The sequence below is a fragment of the Neopsephotus bourkii genome, unplaced genomic scaffold (assembly GCF_033783945.1).
Source record: "Neopsephotus bourkii isolate Nb327-2 ecotype Australia unplaced genomic scaffold, CSIRO-AGI_Nbou_v1 NB_682, whole genome shotgun sequence".
Lineage (NCBI taxonomy): Eukaryota > Metazoa > Chordata > Aves > Psittaciformes > Psittacidae > Neopsephotus > Neopsephotus bourkii.
The window spans coordinates 195,605-217,637 of NW_026901181.1; the positions used below are offsets into that span (position 1 = coordinate 195,605).

A 22,033-nucleotide genomic window follows, 5' to 3' on the forward strand; every position below is an offset into this window, starting at 1 on the left:
CACACCCCACTCCTTTGCCTCATGTGCTGCTGTTAGCTGGAGGCACCTACGTGTTCACATACACAGCATGCTGCGACATGGCATGGGAACGAATGTATGAAGCATATGCACTGGAAAGAAGTGGCATCAATTTAGCTCCAACCAGGACCACTACCCTAAATTATGCCTTTTACCTTGCTGGCTTTCAGGATGTTGATCTGTTCCTCATACACGGTGTCCCTGTTCTTCTCCAGAAATCCCTCACTCTCGTATTCCACCTAGCAGGAGACAAAGGAAGAAGCCCAGAAGTTAAAGTCCAGCCACACAAGGACAAGTACCTATAACTGCACCCTGACTGTCAGGAGTTAACCTGAAAGACCTGAAAAAGAGAAAGAAGGGGGACCAACTGGAATTTAAAGGTCACTCTTTATCAAAGAAAGTCAATCTGAATGAAAGCAAACTCTTCACAGACTGATCCTTAGTCATTAGACTGCTCTATATGGGAGCCAATTGCACTTCCATGGCAACCAGGAGTAAAAATGCAAAGCTTATCAATACCTCTACATGCTCTTTTGTTCACTCTTGAATGCCTTGTAAGCTGATCAATAAATATAAAAAAAAAAAAAATGCCCTGGCTATGCCTCTTGTTTCTGAAATTGCTGAGGGTTGGGTTGCAAAGGAAGGGTTTAGAAAGGACATAAGCAAATCTTGTTTCATTTTTTACATTCAAAGTTGACTAAAAAAACTGACACACACACACACACACGAAAAAGGGGGAAAACTTGCAAAGAGATATTGCTTATGAATGATGCATGTGCAAAATCACATGTTTAAGGAAAGGTATTGACCTTTGCCATGAAAAGTGCTGCTTGCATTCAGAGCAGACCTGGTTAGGAGAAGCCCGTGCACAGATCAGAACTCCTGCATGTCATCTGGTTCCTTGAACACAGCCCCAGGTTGTTCTTATGTTTCCCTTTCTAACAAACCTGTTCTGGATAACTGCGACCTTTAAGATTATTTGCTGTGAAGGACACTTGTCACATCAGGGATTCAATGAAGCTGGAGCCCATGGACAAGACGCTACAGCACCAGGCACTGGGATTTAGAGTCCTACAACTGGCATCTTGTCCCTCAGAAGGGTGAGATCAGCCCAGGGTCACCTCTCATGCACTCCCCCCCACCATGCCTTGCTGATGCTCACAGCTCCTACTCTTCAAAAGTAATTCCCTTTTCCAATACACTTTCATCAAGCTGCCCTTACAGAAATCCATTTTGCTGCAGCTTTGAGAAAGAGGGTTTTTCTCTCCTCTAGAAAGCACTGTTTAAAGCTTAGTGCAAAGTTTGGAGCCTGAAGTCCTCCAAGCTGATCTAGATTTGAGCACTGAACCAAGATTACTGCCAGCCAGGCATCCCTATCAGCAAGAAGCAGTTCACTGGTGCTACGGACTAATTTCCCTTCACAAGGCTCTTTCTTCCCATCCATTCATTTCCCATTTCTGCATTCACATCCCAGAACACACGACATGCACCCAGTTACCTTATCAGCAAAGTGCAGGACAATGAAGGAGGTGTTAGACATCCGTGGCTTCTGGAAGTGCTGGCTGTTGGCATACCGGTCATACAGCTTCTGAGCCCAGTTCTGGTCAGTGCCTTTGGGAACCTGAATGGGGAGAAAATGGACCAAAAATGTCATGGTCAGGCATGCAGAGGAGGTGCAAGGAGATTTTGGAAGAGCCCTCCTTGGGGGCTGCATGTAATCCATGTGGGCTACAGGAATATTTGAGAAACAAAGTCCATCCCCCAGCACTCAGAGCACGAGCTATTTTATTTTCATGCATATTCTTACAATCATAGAATAGAATTATGCAAGAGTTCAGGTTGGTTTGAGAAGACCTGTAAGATCATCAAGTTCAAGTTCAAAGACCACAGAGTTCTTGATAAACACAGTAAAAATTCATTTCCAGTGAAAACCACCCAAATGCTGGTTCTGACAGAATAGCTCTTGTGAGGGTGGAGGAAGAAATAAAAAAAAAGATTGAAGAAGTGGTTTTGCAATTAATTTACACTAATTGCTCAGGCAGTAATATTACTTTTTTAATGCAATTTTTGGTGACCAAGTAGTTTCAGAAACAGCCACTTGAGACAACACACAAGAGGGCTGTGTTTTATTTCATTAAAAATAATGATAACAAAATTATAATTTTAAAACATTAAAATAAAAATAATAATAAAATTATTATTCTGAAGAAACTTCTGTCTCTTAGGAGGCTTGGGAGGTCATTTGGTTCCCAAACACAGGATGCATTAACCCCAGTTGCACATAGCATTGGCATTAATTGTTCAGCAAGGAAATGAATTACTTTTCATAAATCAGCAGTTATAAGTAGGGTGTGAGTTCATGTTCCTAGTCAGCACCTGCGGGTTTTACCCACTAAATAACCGCAAACGTCTTCAGTTAATGCAAGATAGGGGTGTGGAGACACAATAATCATTTGGATTTGTTCTGTTATTTTTTACGTTCATAAAACTGTATAGCAGCAGAGGAGGCCACGGAGATGCTGCGAGGGCTGGAGCAGCTCTGCTCTGGAACCAGGCTGAGAGAGCTGGGCTGGGTCAGCCTGGAGAAGAGAAGGCTCCTGAAGGGGAGACCTTAGAGCAGCTCCAGTGCCTAAAGGGGCTGCAGGAAACCTGGAGAGGGGCTTGGGACAAGGGCCTGTAGGGACAGGACAAGAGGAAGTCCAGATACATTTTTACAGCTAGGGTCTTGTTTCTTCGCTTTGAAGCAGAGATAAATAAAAACCTGTGGAGAGGGAAGTGAGGCAGCTTTCCCATGTCCCGTGTTGTAGTATGGAACAGTTTGGATGTTGCATTTTGGACTGCTTCTAGCAGTGTCTATGGAAGACCAGGATGGAGTAGTCGTGACTGGAAGGAGTTGCCCCATCCCTGCCAGTGTTCAAAGCCAGGTTGGACGGGGCTTGGAGCAGTCTGGTCTAGTGACAGGGGGCTGGAACAGGATGATGAGCTTTAAGGTCCCTTCCAACCCAAACCAGTCTGAGATTCATTGACTCTATAACAATATACTGTAACTTTGGATACCCTTACGATTACACTTCCCATAAAGACTTATTTTTTTAGGGTATATTTCTGTCCCTCTCTGCTAACCAGGTAGAACACCCAAAGCTTTCCAAAAAAAACATAAGGGTATTTGGGGAAAACAGCTTTGCTGTAAAAACTGTTATTTTGTACTTTTCCAGCATAACCAGTGTGCCACAAAGCAAAATTCTTGAAAACTGAGGGAAACAAGGAGAGAAATTGTTGCAGTTGAGAGGTAAGGACCACAGCTAATGGGGTTTGTCTGCATCTCTCCATCCACCGCAGAAGGCACAGACTGGTGGACCCACCATCAACAAACCTGCTGTCAACAGGACAGCAATGATTTCACACACATATAATTTCTAACAAAAAAATGGCTGACTGGATTATTTAGGTTAGAAAAAGAGAAGAGTCAGAAGGAAAGTGTTAGGCAATATTTAAAATTAGATAGGACAAAGCCTGGAAACCACAGAATAATTGTGTAGAGTCAGGGAAGGCTCTGGATCACCCATCAGGTCTTTACATGGACCTTTATATTAAAAGTGACATAGGAAACAGGGACAGCAAAGAGTAAGAAGGAAAACTTGAGACAGATAAGGACTATTTTTTAATGCTGCTCTGAAACATTGAAACAGCCTTTGGTTTCATGACAGCAAACCAAAGCACACCAGAAAGGTTCTGGACACAGTGACAAGCATCTTCCACCCTCATTAAGTGGAAGAAATGGCTGAATTAAATGAAGCAGCCACTCCTGCAAGCCATGTTATCACAGATGTATTTATATTTGACAGTTCTAAGCGTAGCCAGTTACGGATACACATAGAAATAACACGACTATATATAAACATTAAAAGGCATTTAGTTAGGCAATTCAAAGGCATTTAGCTAGGCAATTCAATTATTCTAATTCTATGCAATTCTATGCAGTTCTGTTGTACAGAATTGTTATGCAACAGACATGTATGTTTATGACATTTTATAAATGTAGATGGGTTCCTTTACATCAGCTGTATTTCATATCTATATATATGCAAAAAGCATCCTTTCTGGTGCTATCATTAGCTGTGTATTGCTCAAGACCAAGCTGGAGGTGCAGAGCAAGAGTACCACAGCCACCTGAGCTGCGAAATGCTTATTTAAGAGATGAACTTCAAATGCATTACTCCTACCTCCCAGAAAGAGGGGTTCACCACGCCCACACCACTCCCTGCTCACCATTGTGCAGCCTGGGTACTTTTAGCTGCCTGAGAAGAACCTGATAGGGACCAAGTCCTCGGGATAAAAACTAACAGGGCCATTATGTGTACTACTGTAACAGCTTTTGGCTTGGCAGTTTAAGGCTGCTGAAAATGTTATTTAGAGATTATCTCATTAGTGCATGACCTTTTTTAGGGGATGGGGAAGAGAAACCAACTGATTTGCAAGTATTGCACTGAAATCTCTAAACGGGAAAAACCTTACAGTAGTAGTTGCACAAGGTCACCTCTTCTGCTCATCGGCCCTCACCACCCCTGTGCCCATTACTGTGCAAAATTGATCAGGCAGCGTAATCCCAGACAGTGTCACCTCCCATCTCCAAATGCTGTCTCCTGTCCTCTGAGCTGCCAGGAGTTTCTGCAACTGAAATCAAACAACCCCAGACTGGTTTGGGTTGGAAGAGACAATCTCAAAGCTCATTCAGTTCCAAACCTCTGCCATGGGCAGGGGCACCTTCCACTAGAGCAGGGTGCTCCAAGCCCCTGTGTCCAACCTGGCCTTGAACACTGCCAGGGGTGGGACAGCCACAAATTCTTTGGGCAGTCTGCTCCAGTGTCTCACCACCCTCACAATAAAAAATTTCTTCCCTATACCTAACTTAAATCTTCCCTAAATTGAACCTACCCCCCTGAGCCAGCACCAGCCCCCCCAGGCTTAAGTCCACTGCTTTTGTATCAGAAACATCCCAGGGTCAAGAACCCACCATGACCACCACACAGCTCAGGAGATATTTGGGATCTCACGGGTTGAAGAGCAAGATTCCCTCCACCATCACCTCCAACAGAAGGACAATTAACTGGATAAAAGCAACAAAGCTCAATTCTGACCTACTCATCTAAAACACAGTAGGAGCTATTTGTATTTTATTTCTTTTCTCATTATTCCATTATATGTTAAATCCTAAAAAGAGCCTGGGCTTCATCCGCGCTCCAGAGACATGTTCCGCTGCAAGTGATGTGTCTGACTTTTAAGTCATAAAAGCTGACAGCATGACGTAGATAAGTTTATTCTGCCTTTGAATGCTTGAAAGGAAAGCCCAGAGGTCCAGTCTCCGTGTATCTGCTCATGGAGCTGAAATCCCCCAGACAGGACAGGGCAGCACAGGAAGGCAGCGTGCTGATTTCTGATGTTTAAAAACCTAACTATTCCAGACAAGGAAAACACATTTGCTCAAATACCCAAGTTCACAGCACTGTGCAGAGAAAAGCAGGATGGAAAACCAGTCTGCTAGAAGCAGACCTCAGTGTTTCTGGCAGTTGACAGAAGGACACAGGAAAGGTTAAAGAGCACCCTTTGAAAATACACTTGGCACATTAACAGCGCAACATGATGGCAATGTGCCATAAAACACAAAACAGAACCACAAGAGAGTTCAAAAATATGAGGGAGCTTATGCCTTTGGTTAGACACAACCCCCTTTGGCATCCTCAAAGCATCATATCACCCCTCAGCAGAAAGAATTTCACTAAGGTCTCTAATAAATCTTGGATAATAATGATTATCCAAGATTATACCATGATTAACATAACAAGCCTTCCAACCAGCCCATTCTTAACCAAACCCTTTCAGATGCGCTTCATGCTAATGAAAATCTTTTTCATTACTTTTCCTTTTCCACTCCTATCCCAACAGCATAGGCCAAAGCAAGAAAGCAGCCAGGCAGCAAGACACCTTATGGAGAAACCTGGACATCCACAGCAGCTTCTGACTGCACTCCCTAATGGCACTTGGGAAGCATACAGAAAGCAAGCAGCACTCCAACAGAGCAAGTAGTTTAAGCCTGAAAAGCAGAATACCTCATCCAGCTTTGACACAGCGATTTGACTTCATTATTTAGAGGGTTTTCAACTTCCATTGAGGATAATTTATGCCTCTTAAGAAAAAAAAAAAAATAAAATCAACCTGTCTGGTCCTGTTCTTCTCTAAACAAGACTTTCATATGACTTCTGTTAGCTGAACTGCTCCAGCATGTAGCCAACCACCCCCTCCCCAATCTCACATTAAAGACTAAAAGAAATCCATACTGTGAAGGAAGAACATTAGTGACAAACCCTCCACTTTTGCCCTAATGTTTCATTATGTTGCCAGGACCCCCTCGATGCCCATTTCGAGTCCTGCAGTATATTTATCTGCCACTGAATGGGCTAACAAGATGACTTACAATTACCCTATTGTGGTCTTGTGCCTGTCATGGCCAGCTCTCCCCAAGAGGTGAAACACTGCTGGGCGGGGTGGGGGGGGGTAAAGATTTTTATCCATAAACTGTTGCTTTCGGCTGACAGGCTTTGCTGAAATTTTCATAAAGCTGGAAAACGCTTGCAGGTTATTACAAAAGAGACTAATACAGGGCCTGTAATAAAAGCCTGTGACTAATGACAGCATTCCCACTGACAGGTAAATACCCAGATAATTGGCAGTTGATGGGGTGCAGGGAATAGGTCTTGTGTTTCATTCTTTTAGACAAAAGAACCCCAGAACACGGAGGAAAAAAGTAGTACCAGGCGTACCTACAGCAAAGTTGCCCATATTACTGTTGATGCATAGGAGTTGCTCCGACTAATGCCATGTCACTAGCAGCAACCAGTGTCAGGTGCTTTGGAGAGGAGCAAAGCACGTTGTCAGTCAATACGGCATGAGAGAAACTTTACAATACCCAGGAGCTTGTTAGTGCCTTAAGAATTTACCAGGCTTAGAAGAACAGAGACCAAATGAAACAGTGCTGAGTGTCAAGCACTATCCGACTTCCTTCTGAGCCAGCACTGGGTACGATGCTATTTTTAAGGGCACAGAATTAAGTTTATTTTTTTCTCATTTTTAAGGAGTCCTCACAAGACTGGATTTGAAAAGGTCAAAGAAACAGCCCTAGGTCATTGCAGAGACAGCCAGAATGTCTGTACCTCAGATGAGGTCTGAGCATGGGACATGCAGGCTGGGACAGCCCTGTCATGCCTGGAACTGCAGTCTTGCCACTTGGAGAGAGCAGCCGCTTGACAGGTCATCTTCCTCCCAGACAAGGACAGGTCACACATCTCCTTAAATCCCAATAGGGACACTAGTCTAAATAATGGATCCAAAAATCTTTCCCTCTGATGCAATGTGACACTCACGCTCTTGGGCCACAGGATCTGTCCCATACCCACTGATCTCACTGACCCAGCAAGAGTTCGGTCTGTCCTTCTTATCACCTTGGCTATCTTGGTAAAGGGCCCCTTCCCTGCTTCAGCTCTCCCATCAATCCCTGCCTCACCCTTCCCTGCACTTGTTCAAAAATGTTTAAAACCCTCCCACAATCAGTAGAACATTCCCTGGCACAGAATCAGAGTCTCGAAAGAAACTCTTCCCAAAGACAACTTGTTGAATGCACCACAGCAAAACCAGTCTGAGGCTTCACAAGGCACCCACATCCAGCAGGAAAGCCCTTCCACCAGGGTATTCTGAGCCTTAAAAAGGCTCAGTTCGTGGTTGAATGGGTCAAGCTTCAACTTCTAGCTGTTGCACACTAGGGCGTTTTGTGTCAAAGGGTCTGAAAACTCTCCCACTGTCTGACTTACACCCACTCATGCAGCACTTAAGTTTCTTTATCCTCAGCATCACAGTGTTTTATATGTTTTATAGATTTGGTAACACTCTCTCTGATATTTCCTCATTATCATTGTTGAGCATAGACCAGAACTAGACAAGATATAAATTGCCCTTTTCATCACAGCATCACACTGAACTTTCCTGTTGAGATGATGCTACCTAAAGACTCTGGACTCTCCACCTACTCTTCAAACCAAAGATTTTCAAAACAGGCATCCCAACTTCCTAAGAAAATCTCCCACCTTACATTTCTTTTCATAAGTAGAATTGATAATTCATGACTGAACAAGGAATGAGTGAGTCCAACCTTTCTTATGGATTCTCATGAAAGTTTGTGGTTCTGGCCTCTTTTCTCAACTTTCTGGCAAGATTTAATTTAGGCTAGTATGAGAGAGAGAGATTGAGTAAAATAAGGCAAACTACCCTCCCAACCTCACTAGCATCTGAAGCCTGCATGTTAAATGCAATCAACTTTACCCAAAATAGCTATCACAAGAGGACTAGAGGACTCAGGTTTCCCTTGAGACAAAATCAGATTTGAGACAGGGAGCTCCTGGATAACACTGAAGGGATCAAAAGTCAAAGCAATGGCTATTCCTAAGTACTGCCAGGCCAGAAACATGAGTTCTAGCAACACATGGTGAGATCAGGTACCTAGGTTGGTAGCAATCATCTGCCATGAATGGTCTTAATGGTCTTGAAGCAAAAAATACCAACAGCGTACCCCAGCAATGCATGTGAAAGGAGATAGCTACTCTCTTTCAAACTACCACAGGTTATAGCCCATTCTTCACCTTTTGTAGAAATAAAAAGGTCAGTGAAAAGGTAGGTGGTCCTCTTTACCTTGCACTCTTCATCCAGCAGATCCAAGATACCAAGTTTCGCCTCTATCAGGTCTATGCACGGCTGGTTATCGTAGAATTCTATGAGAGTCCAAGGGATTCCTTCCTTCATGTACTCCTCTTGTTCCAACTTAAACACATGCTGAGAATGGAAAAACAGCAGTTACTGACCGTGACTCCAGCCAACACAGCACCAGCAACTTCCCCATTCACGCATGCGTCCCTGATGGAGTGTTCTGTCAATACATCCAGATGTCATAGAAGCTTTAGGTGCCCTCACGTACAGCTTTGTATAGGCTCTGCCATTTACTCAATCTAGCTGCTGGTAAGGAAAATAAAAACATTACACTAGGAAACCACAGGGCAGGAGAAAACAAAAAGTTTTTAAATTACTTTCAATAAAAAACAACTGAAGTGATGACAATATCAGTACATCTGGGTGCAAGCCATATATTGAAATGGCAACGATGTATGTATCTCTTGGGCTGACAAAAGATCCCTCTCTCCCTTAGTGCTCTGCTGATTAAACTAATGACCTGCAGCAGGTTCACAAACTGGGAGAGTGCATGTGCCCCCATCTCTGAGCAGAGCTTCACAAAGAGCATCCATCGTCCTACAAGCGATATCATCAGCAGCATCTGACTCAGGAACACTTCTATTGTAGATTCTTATTTTAAGGAAAAAAAAAAAAACAACTCCTTGCCTGGCTTCTGTATCTGCCCAAGCAGATAAATTGTCTGTGGCTATTTCTGAGATACCCTAAGCATATAAAAAAATGATTTTTCGAACACACTTTTTTCTTCAAAGATAGCTTTTAAAAATCTCTTCAAACATGTCATCTCAGAGTTTGAATTAATAAGCTTCAGAAGTGATAGTCGGACATACTAAGTAAGATATGAATAGTGCAAATACAGTCCATAATTTACTTCTCATTTTTAGCAGCAATGATCTGATAAATTAGATATACTGGAAATGTTCATGTCCATGCATATGATACAGTTTCAAAGTGCCAAACTGGAGTACTTAGCTGCTCACATTTAGCAATTTTTCCTTTGTATCCTGAAACTAGTAGTATTTTTTCCCTGCTAACAACAAAAAGCAGATGACAACCCCTTCCTGGTTTCACTTCAAGTGCAAGTAAGTGCTTATATCTAATAAAATAGAATAATCTCTGGTTTTTGTGAGGCAATTTCAAGTGAAAAACAGGGAGTGTGTCCAATCCTACTATTTAATACAGAGCTTTTATTGCAGAGGTTTAAGCCACACTTAATGGGCAGGTTTCCACCCATGCTTTTTCTCACACTGGAAAACTGGACTCAGCACAAGAGCAACCAGGCTTTGGTTTAGGACTGAAACTACACCCAAAAAAAAAAAAAAAAAAAGGAGAGAAAAAAAAAAGAAAAATTGGCAAACTATCTACTTATTCAAAAACATCATTGAACCTCTGAGTAAACCATTTCAAGCCTGTTCCAGTATCAAGCCGAGCCACATTGTCAACTTGATACATTTAATGCAGCTACAATGTAAAATCATCATCTCTGAGATGGTATCCCAAGGACTACATTCATGTTGTCCATGAGATCTGGCAAGGCTGCAGGTAAATGCCATGAAGTAGAAGCAAACATACAATAATCCCACCTTAAGAAAATCCATCTTTTCTACTAACTTTTATGGAACACTTCCCAGCTGACCTTACCAAATTGAACTGCTGCTGGAGCTTCTCATTGGCGTAGTTGATACAAAACTGTTCAAAGCTGTTCACTTCAAAAGTTTCAAACCTGCAAAGCAATGAATAAACTGGGATCAGGCGTTTCTTTGTCTCACTGCCACAGTGTCATATGCATGATGGGGAGCACCAGCTACTCAACCATCTCTTTGCATTCCTCCTATCCCAGATCCACACTTTATTCCTCATTCCCTGAAATGTCTATCTTTCCTTGCCACAACTCGAGGGATTTGAGAGATCTCTTCCTCTAGGCATAAATGAGATATTTGGCACGACTGTAGCTTCCTGCCCATCAGGCAGAAGTGCTGTCTGAGATAAGAAATGTAATAGCCTCTCTCAGGGAAAAATATTCTGAAATATTAAGTCCAAATATATTCACTGCAAAGGTGATAAAGAAACAGTAGCTGCCGTCTTAAAAGACCAAACATGGTATTTTTGGCGCAATTCAACAGAGCAGAAAACCAAGGTATTAAATCCATAATTATAGCCTCCATACTGCATTCCTGACAGCATAAAAATTGGATACATGTAAGCAAGTGACTTCTGGAAAGCAGAGGGAAAAATAGTGCTTTCAGCTCCAATTTCAACACATTCCTCAGGAGCTTGGAGTTGGCCTTGGTGATCCTCTCTTCACCAGGGCTTCCAACGCTCCCCTTGTCAAAACATAATCCAAACCCTCCACAGGCCAACTCCAAACCGAGCTTGAAACTGGCTTCCTAGTCACAAATAGCAAAGAAAAACCTGCAGTCCTTACAGCACAAACTACAGGCAAGCAGTAGAGCACCAGCAGAGCCCTCGGAGTGACAGAAGCTGAAGCACTTAAAGCCCAGGGACAGGCAGAGGGAGCTGGGTTTGTTCTTCAAAAAGCGGGACCACTGGGAATTAATGTTATTTATATTTCTGTTTTAAGGCACACTTGGAAGGGAGAGGAAAAAAGTCTTTTGACACATGACTGTAAGGATTAAACTAAGGGAAGAAGTGGCAAGGCTCCCTCCGCTTAATGAATAAGCTGCTGCAATGATAAATGTGTTTTGAAGTAATTGCTCGGGTAATAGGTGCTGTAGGAGCTGGCAGAACAGACTTAAAGCACTAAAAAAAATGAAGCCCTTTTCCCTTCCTTTCCCCCCCTTGCCCCTTGAACACAATTCAGCATTTCTGCTTCTTTCTGGGGACTACCAGTCTGTTATCCATGTGATGCAGTATTGTCAGGTGTTAACGCCCTCACCACACAAAATGCCTAAGCCCTTGAGGAAAGCCAATGCAAAAATGCAGAAGAAAAAGGGGGAACAGGAGAAAGAACCCACTTTTGTGCTTTTATCAGCCACACAGTCCTGAAGAAACCTAGGAATGTTCCCCTCTCTGTCTGTGCCAGGGATGGCGTTGTGCCTGGAGCCAGTGTAGCTCATGCCAAGCAGAGGATGCTCAATTCATCCCCATCCCCCAGGAACTGAGCTTTACAATCTTTAATGCAACAAGATCTGGTGTATGGGACCAACAAGCCTTTGATATAAACACACGGCCAGAGCCTCAGTGATTAGCATGCCCTTGAAGAGCTCCTGCTATGATTGATCTTGGTTGTACAGCCATTGCACAATGAGGATGACCGCCTTCATCTCTTGCAACTAAAGGTACACAACTTTCCCAGGACTCTTTGGAAATACCAGCTCCTGCAGGCTCATGATCAGAGCAACAGGGCAAGAAAAGCTTTAACTGGAACAGAGATTAAAAGGCAATGGTGAGCTAGGTGGAAAAACCCGAGAGTGGCAGTACAAGAGGGAAAGATAGAGTGGAAACTCTCATTCGACTTCAGAGACAGCAGGTGTGATTTATGAGCCCTCTCAGCAGGTGCTGGTCAGGGGCAGAGCAGCTTTACCACATCAACTCCAAGGGAGATCATGTGAAATAGCTAATTAAAGGATTCTGCCAGTGCAATTTGCTAATTGATGGAGCAGACCTGTCACTAGCTTCATGTGTGCACTCACTAGGAGGTCCTACCTGCCCAGAGTGACTGCACTGACATGACATCCTAATGGGAAAAGCAAACAAATGGCTGTTTGGTTTCTAATCCTTTCAGTGCACCGTACCTTGGTGTATTAAATAAGCTTATTCATGACTCCAACCCATCCCTGTGGCTTCCAAGAAGGCACATCATCAGGAGGTACGAGGGGACAAATACCACATTTTGGCTTTTCTCCTATTCTCTATTCTGCTGTGTGACTAGTATATCCTAAATCCACTGCAGCATCAGCGTTTATGCTAAAATATTTAAAGTTCATAAATAAGTCCAGCATACAGCTGGCCATGTGGGTGTTCACACTTCACATGGCAAACAGAGAGAAAACAAGTTATCCCACCCAAGGCCAGGAATGCCACATGAATTCACTCTTCGGACTTCAGTATTGTTACTATAGCAAATAGTATGCTTTCAAATAAATACAATAAAGGCTTTTAATGCTGCACCCTCTCACCTCAATGTTAGAAGAGAATAAAAGAGTCAAGCATTAGAGATTTAGGAAATAAACTCAATCATCTCTGCACCTCTGACTTGGCTCCTGTCTCTAGAAATCCCACTTATGGGGACAGTTTTCCCCTGGAACGCTGGGACAGAGGTGCTTTGGGAATGTCAGAGACACGTGGAGAAGGCTACTTGCAGGGTCCTGCCTTTCTAGCTTTATTACTCTCCCAGAGGAAAAACAGACGGGGGGGGGGGGGGCGGGGGCAGAAATCCAATATTTAACTGAATGCATTAAAACTCCCAAATTACCTGAGTCTAGGGAATGAAACCACCTTCAAGGACTGCAGAGAGCCAGGCTGTCAGCACCTAAAATCCCTGCGTTGTGAAATACTTGGTATTTAGACAGCCCTACCCTTTTATGAAAAGGATTTAAGAGCTCTTTAAGATTTAATATTTAAGACTAAGATTTAAGAGCTCTTTAAGAGCTTGGACTCACACACCAGCATTATGGGCTGAAGCATGGACACTCTCCTCCAGCAAACCTCCCTCTTTTGATAGGACTTGCAGGTCCCGGTGGAAAAGAAGCCCTCCTGTACCCTGCATTGACAGCAGTGCTGTAAAAGCGTCTGTCTGGACGTGATGCACCAAGGACCTGCATTTAAGGCATGTTTTTCTTCCACACTAACAGGTTTTCAAGCCCAGCTTAATCTTTCATGAGCGTTATATCCTCAAGTCTCCTTCAGGTTTCTGAAAGACTGCATCTGATTTTCTAACTCAGACATCTAGTTTTCTGCTGTGACCCACCATCAGCTGCATGGCTTCATCCCAAGGCTTGCTTTAGTACACCCCAGCCTGTAGAAATCTTCATCTGTAGGGACACTGATGGGAAACAGCTTTTTCATCTCATATAGACTTCAAACCAGACTGTGCCAATCCCGTCTCATTATTTAACATCTTCCAGGTCCTGTGTTATCTATTGAAGAGAGCCCAGACACTTGCAAACCTTTGAGAGCAACCTCATCACCTCAAGCCACCTCAAATACCACTAATATACCAAACCCTAAAAGAGGACTGTATTCTTATCATACTTAATACAAGTGTCCCCCTAAACCTTGCCATAAGGCCATAGTCACTGATGGCAGTGGACTACGCTGATGCTCCAGCACTTTCTAGCAGCCTTTCTGCTGCTGCGGTTGTTCAGATGTTAAAATCAACATCGCAAACACCAGTAGCTGTAGAAACCCCATGGGAGGTTTCATACCAAGATCAAGCTCTAATAACTGTGTAGGTATCATAGCCATAAAAGCTTTCTGCAGCTGACCCAGAACAGCTTTGGCAGGATTTAATTCTGAACTTCAGGTTCACGTAGACCTGACAGACCTTTACGAGAAGTCTGCCATTACATGAGATTTGAGATTGAGCAAGCATAGCAACTGCACTGGGTCAGGGACTGGTTCCTGAAGCAGCTACAACTCATCCATCCCTCATTCTCCTCCAAAACAGGGGCATCTTAACATGTTCAGGGAGCACAGCTGGTCACTGTTGTCCCACTTAGAACCACAGATGGTTTTGGTTAGAAGGGATCTTTGAAGGTCGTCTAGTCCAACCTGCATAAGTAAGGACATCTTCAACTAAACAGGGTGTTCAGAGCCCTCTCCAACCTGACCTTGAGTATTTCCTGTGATAGGGTATCCATCACTTCCCTGGGCAAACCTGTGACTTCTCCCTTGCCCTTGCTCCCCCAAAAGACAGAAAATGTATGGTGTTGAAAGAAAAGGGAAAACCTAAAACCTGAAGACCTCTTCCCTTTTCCACCCCACATGTGGCAGAATCCTTCCCTTTCTCCTCCACCTTCTGCTTCTTTGCAACACTTCAGCTAAAATGAGCGCAAGCTTAAGCTACCAGCTCTCAAGCATCAGGGTGACAGGCTGGACAGTAACTGGTACCCAGTCTGAATTTAAAGCAGCTCATTGCCCCTGAGGTTGCAGGCTGCAGTCCTTGCCCTCTGCTATGGTAGAGCTTTTTGCACCTTACCCTGTCCTGCAGCAGGCTTCCAAAGACCTCTGAAAGACAAGGGCCCTGCAGCATCAGTTTCACTGCTAAAGAAGGAGTTTCCTCAAAGCACACAGCAACACCAGGAAGAGCCAAGAGCAGTCTTCGGTCTCCACATGGGCATCTTTACCCCTAGCTCATCTTTAAGTGTGATGCTTTAAATAGCACAGGGGACAGAAATCAAAAGTAGGAATGGCGTAGGAGGTAAATCCCAGAAGTCGTCACTCAAACATCTGTGTGCACAACTTTGGGGTCAAGGTTGCACAGCCTTAAGGAGGATCAAAAGTACAAACCATACACTATTGCACCCCTTTCTATTACTCCCATTACCTACCACAAGCCAAGGCCAAGAAAAACGTGAGAGTTAAATCAAAAAGGACTAACTAAACAGCCTTAAAAGCAGAAAGCTTGCCTACCCGTAGATATCGAGCACGCCGATGAAGGAGTGCTGCTTAACAGTGGTGTGCAGGGCCTTGTTGATGTGTTGCACGATCCAGCTGAAGAGGTGGGCATAGATATGCTTGGCGAGGGCATTCCTGGCATTCACCACTTGCTGCATGGACATGCTCTTCACATAGGTCTCGGCCCTGGTGACCAGCTTGCGATGGCAGAGCCAGTGCTCCATCTGGCTGTGCTCCACACCCAGCAAGCTGCAGAAGCTGTTCAAGTGATCGTCCTTGCTCTGGGGGTAACAAGAAGCAAAGTCAGCAGGTTGGTGACACCCCAAAGCTAGAGATCCAAAATCATGTTCTCAGATCAGTGCAATAAATAATCAGCATTTCATAACTGTGTAGGGGAATACTGTGTTTCAATGTGGTTGACAGGAAACAGGAAAGCAATGGGCATTCATCCAGCTGAGCTAGCCTTCATGGACATGGATGAAAAGGCTAGCACGGAGCTCTGAATAACAGTATACCTTATAGCTTTCCTCTGGTCTGGCCATACTTAAGGTCTCTGTTTTCATAAAGAGCAGATAGCCACACTCACTGCCAACAGAAAGGAGCACTTTCTAATTCACTCCTCTTTGAGCTGCAACTACACACTCCTTCACAGCAACCTTGATTAAGCCTGAAGTTAAAGGCTAGGGAATGCCATTACACCATGCCTTTCACAAACTAACTCCATTTTGAATAACAAACTCACAAAATGTGCATCACCAGAAGGGCTTGTGTTTTGCATAATCAATGCAAAGAGATGTAAGCTTCATTTTCTCTAGTGCATTGTATTTTTTTCCTCTCTCAAGGTAAGACAAGGCCGTTCTGTGTCTGTTACGCCGAGACAGTTGACACTACATTTTGGACAATGAGAAATTTATTTTCCTTTCCTCAGTGTAGTAACACACAACTAAAGGAAGTAAACAGTTTCCAGACACATATATGTACAGAAGGTGAATGGGTTTGGAGAAGGGGAGGAAAATGCATTTTAAAAGACCTCAAGGATGCTTTATTGCTGTGATACGCTTTTGACTACGGATTCAAAGTCAAAACAGGACTTATTTAATAGCATGCAATTACATCTAAAGGTAATTAAACAACATGAACTCCTTTATAGAACTCAACATTGCCAGAGCAGACCACTTTCACATATCCATTTTGCCAAGTATCAAGCAAACTACCTCCAGCATCTACTTGAACACCACATTATCTCAAGGGTAACACTAAAAGTGTGCACAGAACCTGTTCCAATACTTTAATTAGGAACAAACGACCCAGTCTGGGATGTAATGATAGTGTTTTCCCTGTAATTGCCTTTATTTCCCCCCCCCCTCTGAACAAACACAGAAACAGAAAAAAACCACCGCTAAGGCATTTTTAGTCTTATTTATTCATGCTAATTAACCATGCTGTGCTCCTTTGGATATTGGATGGCCACATTACAAGCAGCAGCTTCATGGGTTTCCTAACAGAAAAGTGGTTCTAGAGCATCACGCCTTTTGCTGGTGGGAGTCACTGTTCACCCAATACTCTGGGGACCAAGTCTTTTAAGAAAGCAGGAAGAGTTAAAGAGGGGTTGGGATGTAAGGTGGTAAGCAGCCTTTACATCACCTCATTCACAGGTCAGCTACAGAGAAGAAATAATGCATTGTCTTCTAGGAAAGTCTAAGCAACCAGGAAATTATGGTGTGTTTTCAAAAAATTCAAAGAAAAACAGCAGAAAAGGGGCTTTCTAACAAAAGATACTGCTGTGAAGCTGAACACATTCAATGTGGCCCGATTTATGAACATGCAAAGCTCCCCATGTACCCCACTCTTGCCAGTGACCTACCAATATACTACAGGCATCGCCGTCTCGCTCCGCTTGAATTTCCAAGTTCCCTAGGTGCAGAATGGCAGCAATTATCCTAAAAATGGTCATCTGATGAGACTCCTTCACTCCTACGGGAACAATTGATAGCTAGTTGTCACAACAGAAAACAAACTGCAATTTTCAGTTCATTTCAAAAGGCATGCAGTGCTTGATTTCCTTCCCAGGATGCTGTGTTTCAGAGCTATCAGACCTCTCCCACTAAACACATCATAAGCACTCAGTAAAGTCACCCCTCAAAAATGAGAGTGGAGGATGTGAGAGGAGCTGCTTATGTTATTTCTTTGGTTGCATTAAACCAGTTTTATCACAGATGGGTTCAATATTATTGTAAACATGTACAAAACCAAGGACACTACTCCATAATGATCAAACGGGACCAGAGCTGTAGGAGTTCTGGGACTTCCACAGAACAAGGAATCACTTCTCTGTGATCTCAGCCTAGCAGCAAGGTCTTGCTGATAACTGAAGCAAGGAAGTTACAACTTATTACTGGCATCCCACAAACAGAAGAGAAAATTAAAGCCACGAGCATGATGCACAACACCTCCAGACTGGTGCTACCACTGGATACAGCAATTCACCATGGATGCGGAGTTCTATCTTACCATCCCCATTGCCCCAATAGGAGCTATGTGTTGTGGGTCTTCACTGGGGTTGTAAGATGTTATTGTTATATATTATTTTTCTGGCAGGATTTTGCAGCCATTCCCAGCAGGAGCTTTGCCCAGCAGCTGCCTGCACATGGCTTTCTTGCTGCGTCTTGCACTTTTACATCCCAACTGGGTTTCTGTGCCCCTTTTGTGTTCAGTGCTGGTGTCCTCATTATACACCCAAGGTCTGAGACATCACCTGCTGGTTTTTGAATTATCGAGAGCTTCCCTCTCTCGGGATTTCTCTGTTATCAGCACAGTGAGAAACGTTTCAAGGTTACTGAAAGGAGCAATGCTCTGCTGTTACTTGGCACTCTTAATTGAAGTTAAGCCTGGCTAGGGTAGAGATTTGCAGATAAATATGACTTCTTGTTACACATACAAAGACAGGACTAGAAAGCGCAGTAGCAATTTCACCAGGCCCTGAACAGAACCAGGCAGAGCTGGGAAACACTGAAAAAACCCCATGAAAGACAAAGCCAGAGGAATCACATGAAGAGCAGGAAAACATCATCAAATTGGTAGTTGAGGGAGATGCTTACACAGTGCTCCACAGGGACCAAGCAGGAGACAGGGAGTCAGCCTGGGGACATAGAGAAGGGGACCAAAGAGAGACTACACATGACAAGGGGATGGGGAGAAAGCTCCCTGGGGATTACAGCCCCCTGGGTTTGGAGCATTCAGTGGAGTAATTTTTAAGTACTTCACCAAAGACACACAAGCCAGACAAGAGGAGGGTAAATACAAAGACAAGACGCTGCTGGTACCCCCAGAGAAAAAGAGATTGAGCCCATCTAAAATACAAAGAGGACAAATGTTGTGTGATTGCAGTACACCTGCTCAGAGGCATTTCACAGCCAGCTGTGAACATCATGAGCTCCTCTCCAAACACGTGAAATGCAACGGGGAGGCACCGAGACTTACCGGGATTTAAAAACATGGTTTCAGATAAATATTAATAAACAGGGAAACTTTTCCCCTGCAAAAACTGTTTTTCCTTTCAAAGAGCTGGTGTTGCAGGCAGGTGATGGCATTGCTCAACCACAGCATGCACAGGTGGTTGTTGCAGTGGTAGGTTTTGCAACTGGTCATGCAAATGTGGACTCTTCAGAGCATGGATGTAGTCAGCAAATTATTCCCAACCATCAGTTAGTCAGTACAATACTGTGCTGGTCCGAAAAGAGACATCACCCTCAACCCAAATACAAGCTGAACTGCAGAGTAATAGCTCATTTCCTGCTTGTAAATAGGGTAAAAAATAGCAAGTCAAAGCTGCAGCATAGTTTTGACTCCAGAATGGTTTATGTAGGTTTCTCTTAAACCCAGTGTCTTCCTGCATTTCACTGCTGCTTCACAGATAGCTGTATGAAACACTTCTGCAGCTCATACTAAAGAACAAGGTAAAGTCAACTAGGTCAATAGGAAAAATGGATCTTTATACCTCTTGGTGTTAGAGGAGAGCCATATAGTGCAGGCAAAACACTGAATACATTTGCAAGAGACTTCTGCTAGGAAGGCTCCAATGAGAGCGACCCCTTACCAAGTAAGGTGAAAGCATGCCTTGTTTTCTCAAAGTCATCAGCATCATCCACACCATTAATAGACGTGCCACCCCCCTGAGATGTGTAGAAGTAGTCTTCAGCACATGCTAGGAGAGAAGAAAGAGAAGAAAGACATAAGCATGCAGCACTTATCCCCCACAGTCACTCTCCAGAGTGTGTACTGGGACGCTCCCTCTACCCCACCACCTCATTCCCAAAGGGCACCCATCTCTTTTGAACCACAGTGTACTCAGAAATGGATGTAGTACAACCTTGATAAGCGACTGTAGATACCTCTTGCAGTGATGAAATCCCTTCCCCATGCAAAGCAAGTTCACTCAGAGCAGAGCTAGGATGTATTTGCAATTCTAATAATGTCTGTATTGCATGGGTGCTGACTGTTTGAAATATGTTGCTACTTTATTCTTTTTATCCTGTTTCATATACCCACGACTGATTCGCATACTTTAAACCCTTTCCCACATAATGCCTTAAACCTGGGGAGCAAGGGGAATGGAGAATCACCTGCAGTGCCAGCATTACACCATTTGAGTACCCGTGCTTTAGCAAAGTTATTTCAGGACAATACAAAACTAAATCCTATGGAGACTGAAATGCATTTTAAATGCAGGTACAACAAGAAGAGACAGCAGGATTGATGCCCACTTTAAAGTTGCACAAGCAATTGCCCCACCTTTAAACAAGGACTTAGTTGGGGCCAAAACTGTAAAGATACAAGCCAAAGGCTGATAGGCTGAGTGCTGGCAGAGCTGGAGCAGGCTTGGGGAGCCCAGGAGGTGGGCAACTTCCCCATCCTACCCTGAATCAGTCCTCAGCACCAGCTTCAGCTTGCTTCAAACCAGGGAGCAGTGACTTGCAAAGAAAACCTCAGAAAATTCATTAACATTCACAAACATATTTCTGAATTATCATGGAAGCAATGACGAAACCAGCCTACTGTGTGTTCCACATCAGCCTGCTGGTAACCTTTAAAATCACTGCAATTTGTACCTTTTTTGAATCACATTGCCACCAGAAGGTCCTCATCCCTTCCCAGACCTCCCGCAGAGGCTTTTGCATTAGCTGTACTGTCAGGCTTTTAAGAAAAACATTTAATTCTCTCTGGCATTCAAAGCCCTGGGACCCAGAGATTTCAGTAACTCTGCTCATGGCTGGAGCATCAGGAGCAAGGGGTAGAAAATGCTGTTTGGGTTCAGAGAGCTGATGTCCATCCTGGTGCTCCCAGCACAATGGAACTCACCCAGCCTGCGATGGACCACCTGTGATGTGGAGCCAGGCTGAGAGAGCTGGGCTGAGGCAGCGTGGAGAAGAGAAGGCTCCTGAAGGGGAGACCTTAGAGCAGCTCCAGTGCCTAAAGGGGCTGCAGGAAACCTGGAGAGGGGCTTTGGACAAGGGCCTGTAGGGACAGGCCAAGGGGAATGGCTTGAACCTGCCCGAGGGGAAACTGAGCTGAGCTCTTAGGCAGAAGCTCTTCCCTGTGAGGGTGCTGAGGCGCTGGCACAGGGTGCCCAGAGAGGCTGTGGCTGCCCCATCCCTGGCAGTGCTCAAGGCCAGGTTGGACACAGGGGCTTGGAGGAAGCTGCTCTAGTGGAAGGGGTCCCTGACTGCAGCAGGGGATTGGAGGTGAATGATCTCTAATGTTCCTTCCATCACAAACCAGTCTGGTTCTAGGATTCGATGATTAACAACTAAATGTTGCTGCACATCACTCTGCAAGATGTATCCCAAGCTGGTGGTGGTTGATGGTACAAGACATCAGCCTCCAATTTTACGCATCAACACTGGGATCTGTTTCTGCCTCAAGTCATTTCTGGTGTAACTGGTTCTAATATTTGTATTTCAATCTGTGTACAACGATTTTGATACCCACAGAAACCCTTTGATTCACTGCAAACAAATAAAACACATTCCTGCTTGGCACCATTGCCTAGGCATCAGTAAGTTAATCACACTTGGGAAGTCACTGTGCTGAATATTGACTCGTGCATTTTTAAGTCAAATATTTATTTTCTAGTTTAAAATCAAGGCTTTAGAAGAGCAAATACTTATTAGTTTGCTCTGTTGGGCTCACATAGAGATTCTCTTTACTTTCCAGCATTTTACAATATAAAAGATAGCAACAATTCTTTGTGTGTGCAAGACCCAAAGGAGGGAAAAAAGCCCCAACATTTGATATGGAAAAATATATATCCTCCTCTCTAGCTAAGAAACCTTCTCATCAAGATACCTTGTTTTGTATGAGCCTTGGGAAGACAAGGTTGACAGGTATGTAAGGTACAGCTTACATGAGTAAAAAAAAGTGTGCTTTGACTAGTCATCTCAAGACACAGGCTGGTATATCTGATGCAAAGTTGGTAATGAAAAAAATCCCTCAAAAGAAAGAAAACCCAGTCAACTGTGCACATCTGCACTCACAGAAAACCGCCCACCACTATTCATTCCACAGGTCTAGGCAGAGCCTGGTTCACCCCAACAAAACTAGCTCATGGCACCCATGTACCCTAAAAGCCATCCCCACCTAGCACATG

The 22,033-nt window shown here is 43.9% G+C and overlaps 1 protein-coding gene across 2 annotated transcripts in view; it reads right to left on the reverse strand.

Annotated features, from left to right (window-relative positions):
• MYO5B (myosin VB) overlaps window positions 1–22,033 on the reverse strand; it is a 160,364-nt gene that overhangs the window by 76,819 nt on the left and 61,512 nt on the right. For both annotated transcript variants that reach the window (XM_061353572.1, XM_061353571.1), the window contains exons 8-14: window positions 19,484–19,591; window positions 17,252–17,361; window positions 15,403–15,668; window positions 10,450–10,531; window positions 8,755–8,895; window positions 1,517–1,639; window positions 174–257 (exon numbers count right to left, since the gene is read on the reverse strand). In XM_061353572.1, coding sequence (XP_061209556.1) covers window positions 174–257; window positions 1,517–1,639; window positions 8,755–8,895; window positions 10,450–10,531; window positions 15,403–15,668; window positions 17,252–17,361; window positions 19,484–19,591 — 914 coding nt within the window. The remainder of the gene's footprint in view (window positions 1–173; window positions 258–1,516; window positions 1,640–8,754; window positions 8,896–10,449; window positions 10,532–15,402; window positions 15,669–17,251; window positions 17,362–19,483; window positions 19,592–22,033) is intronic.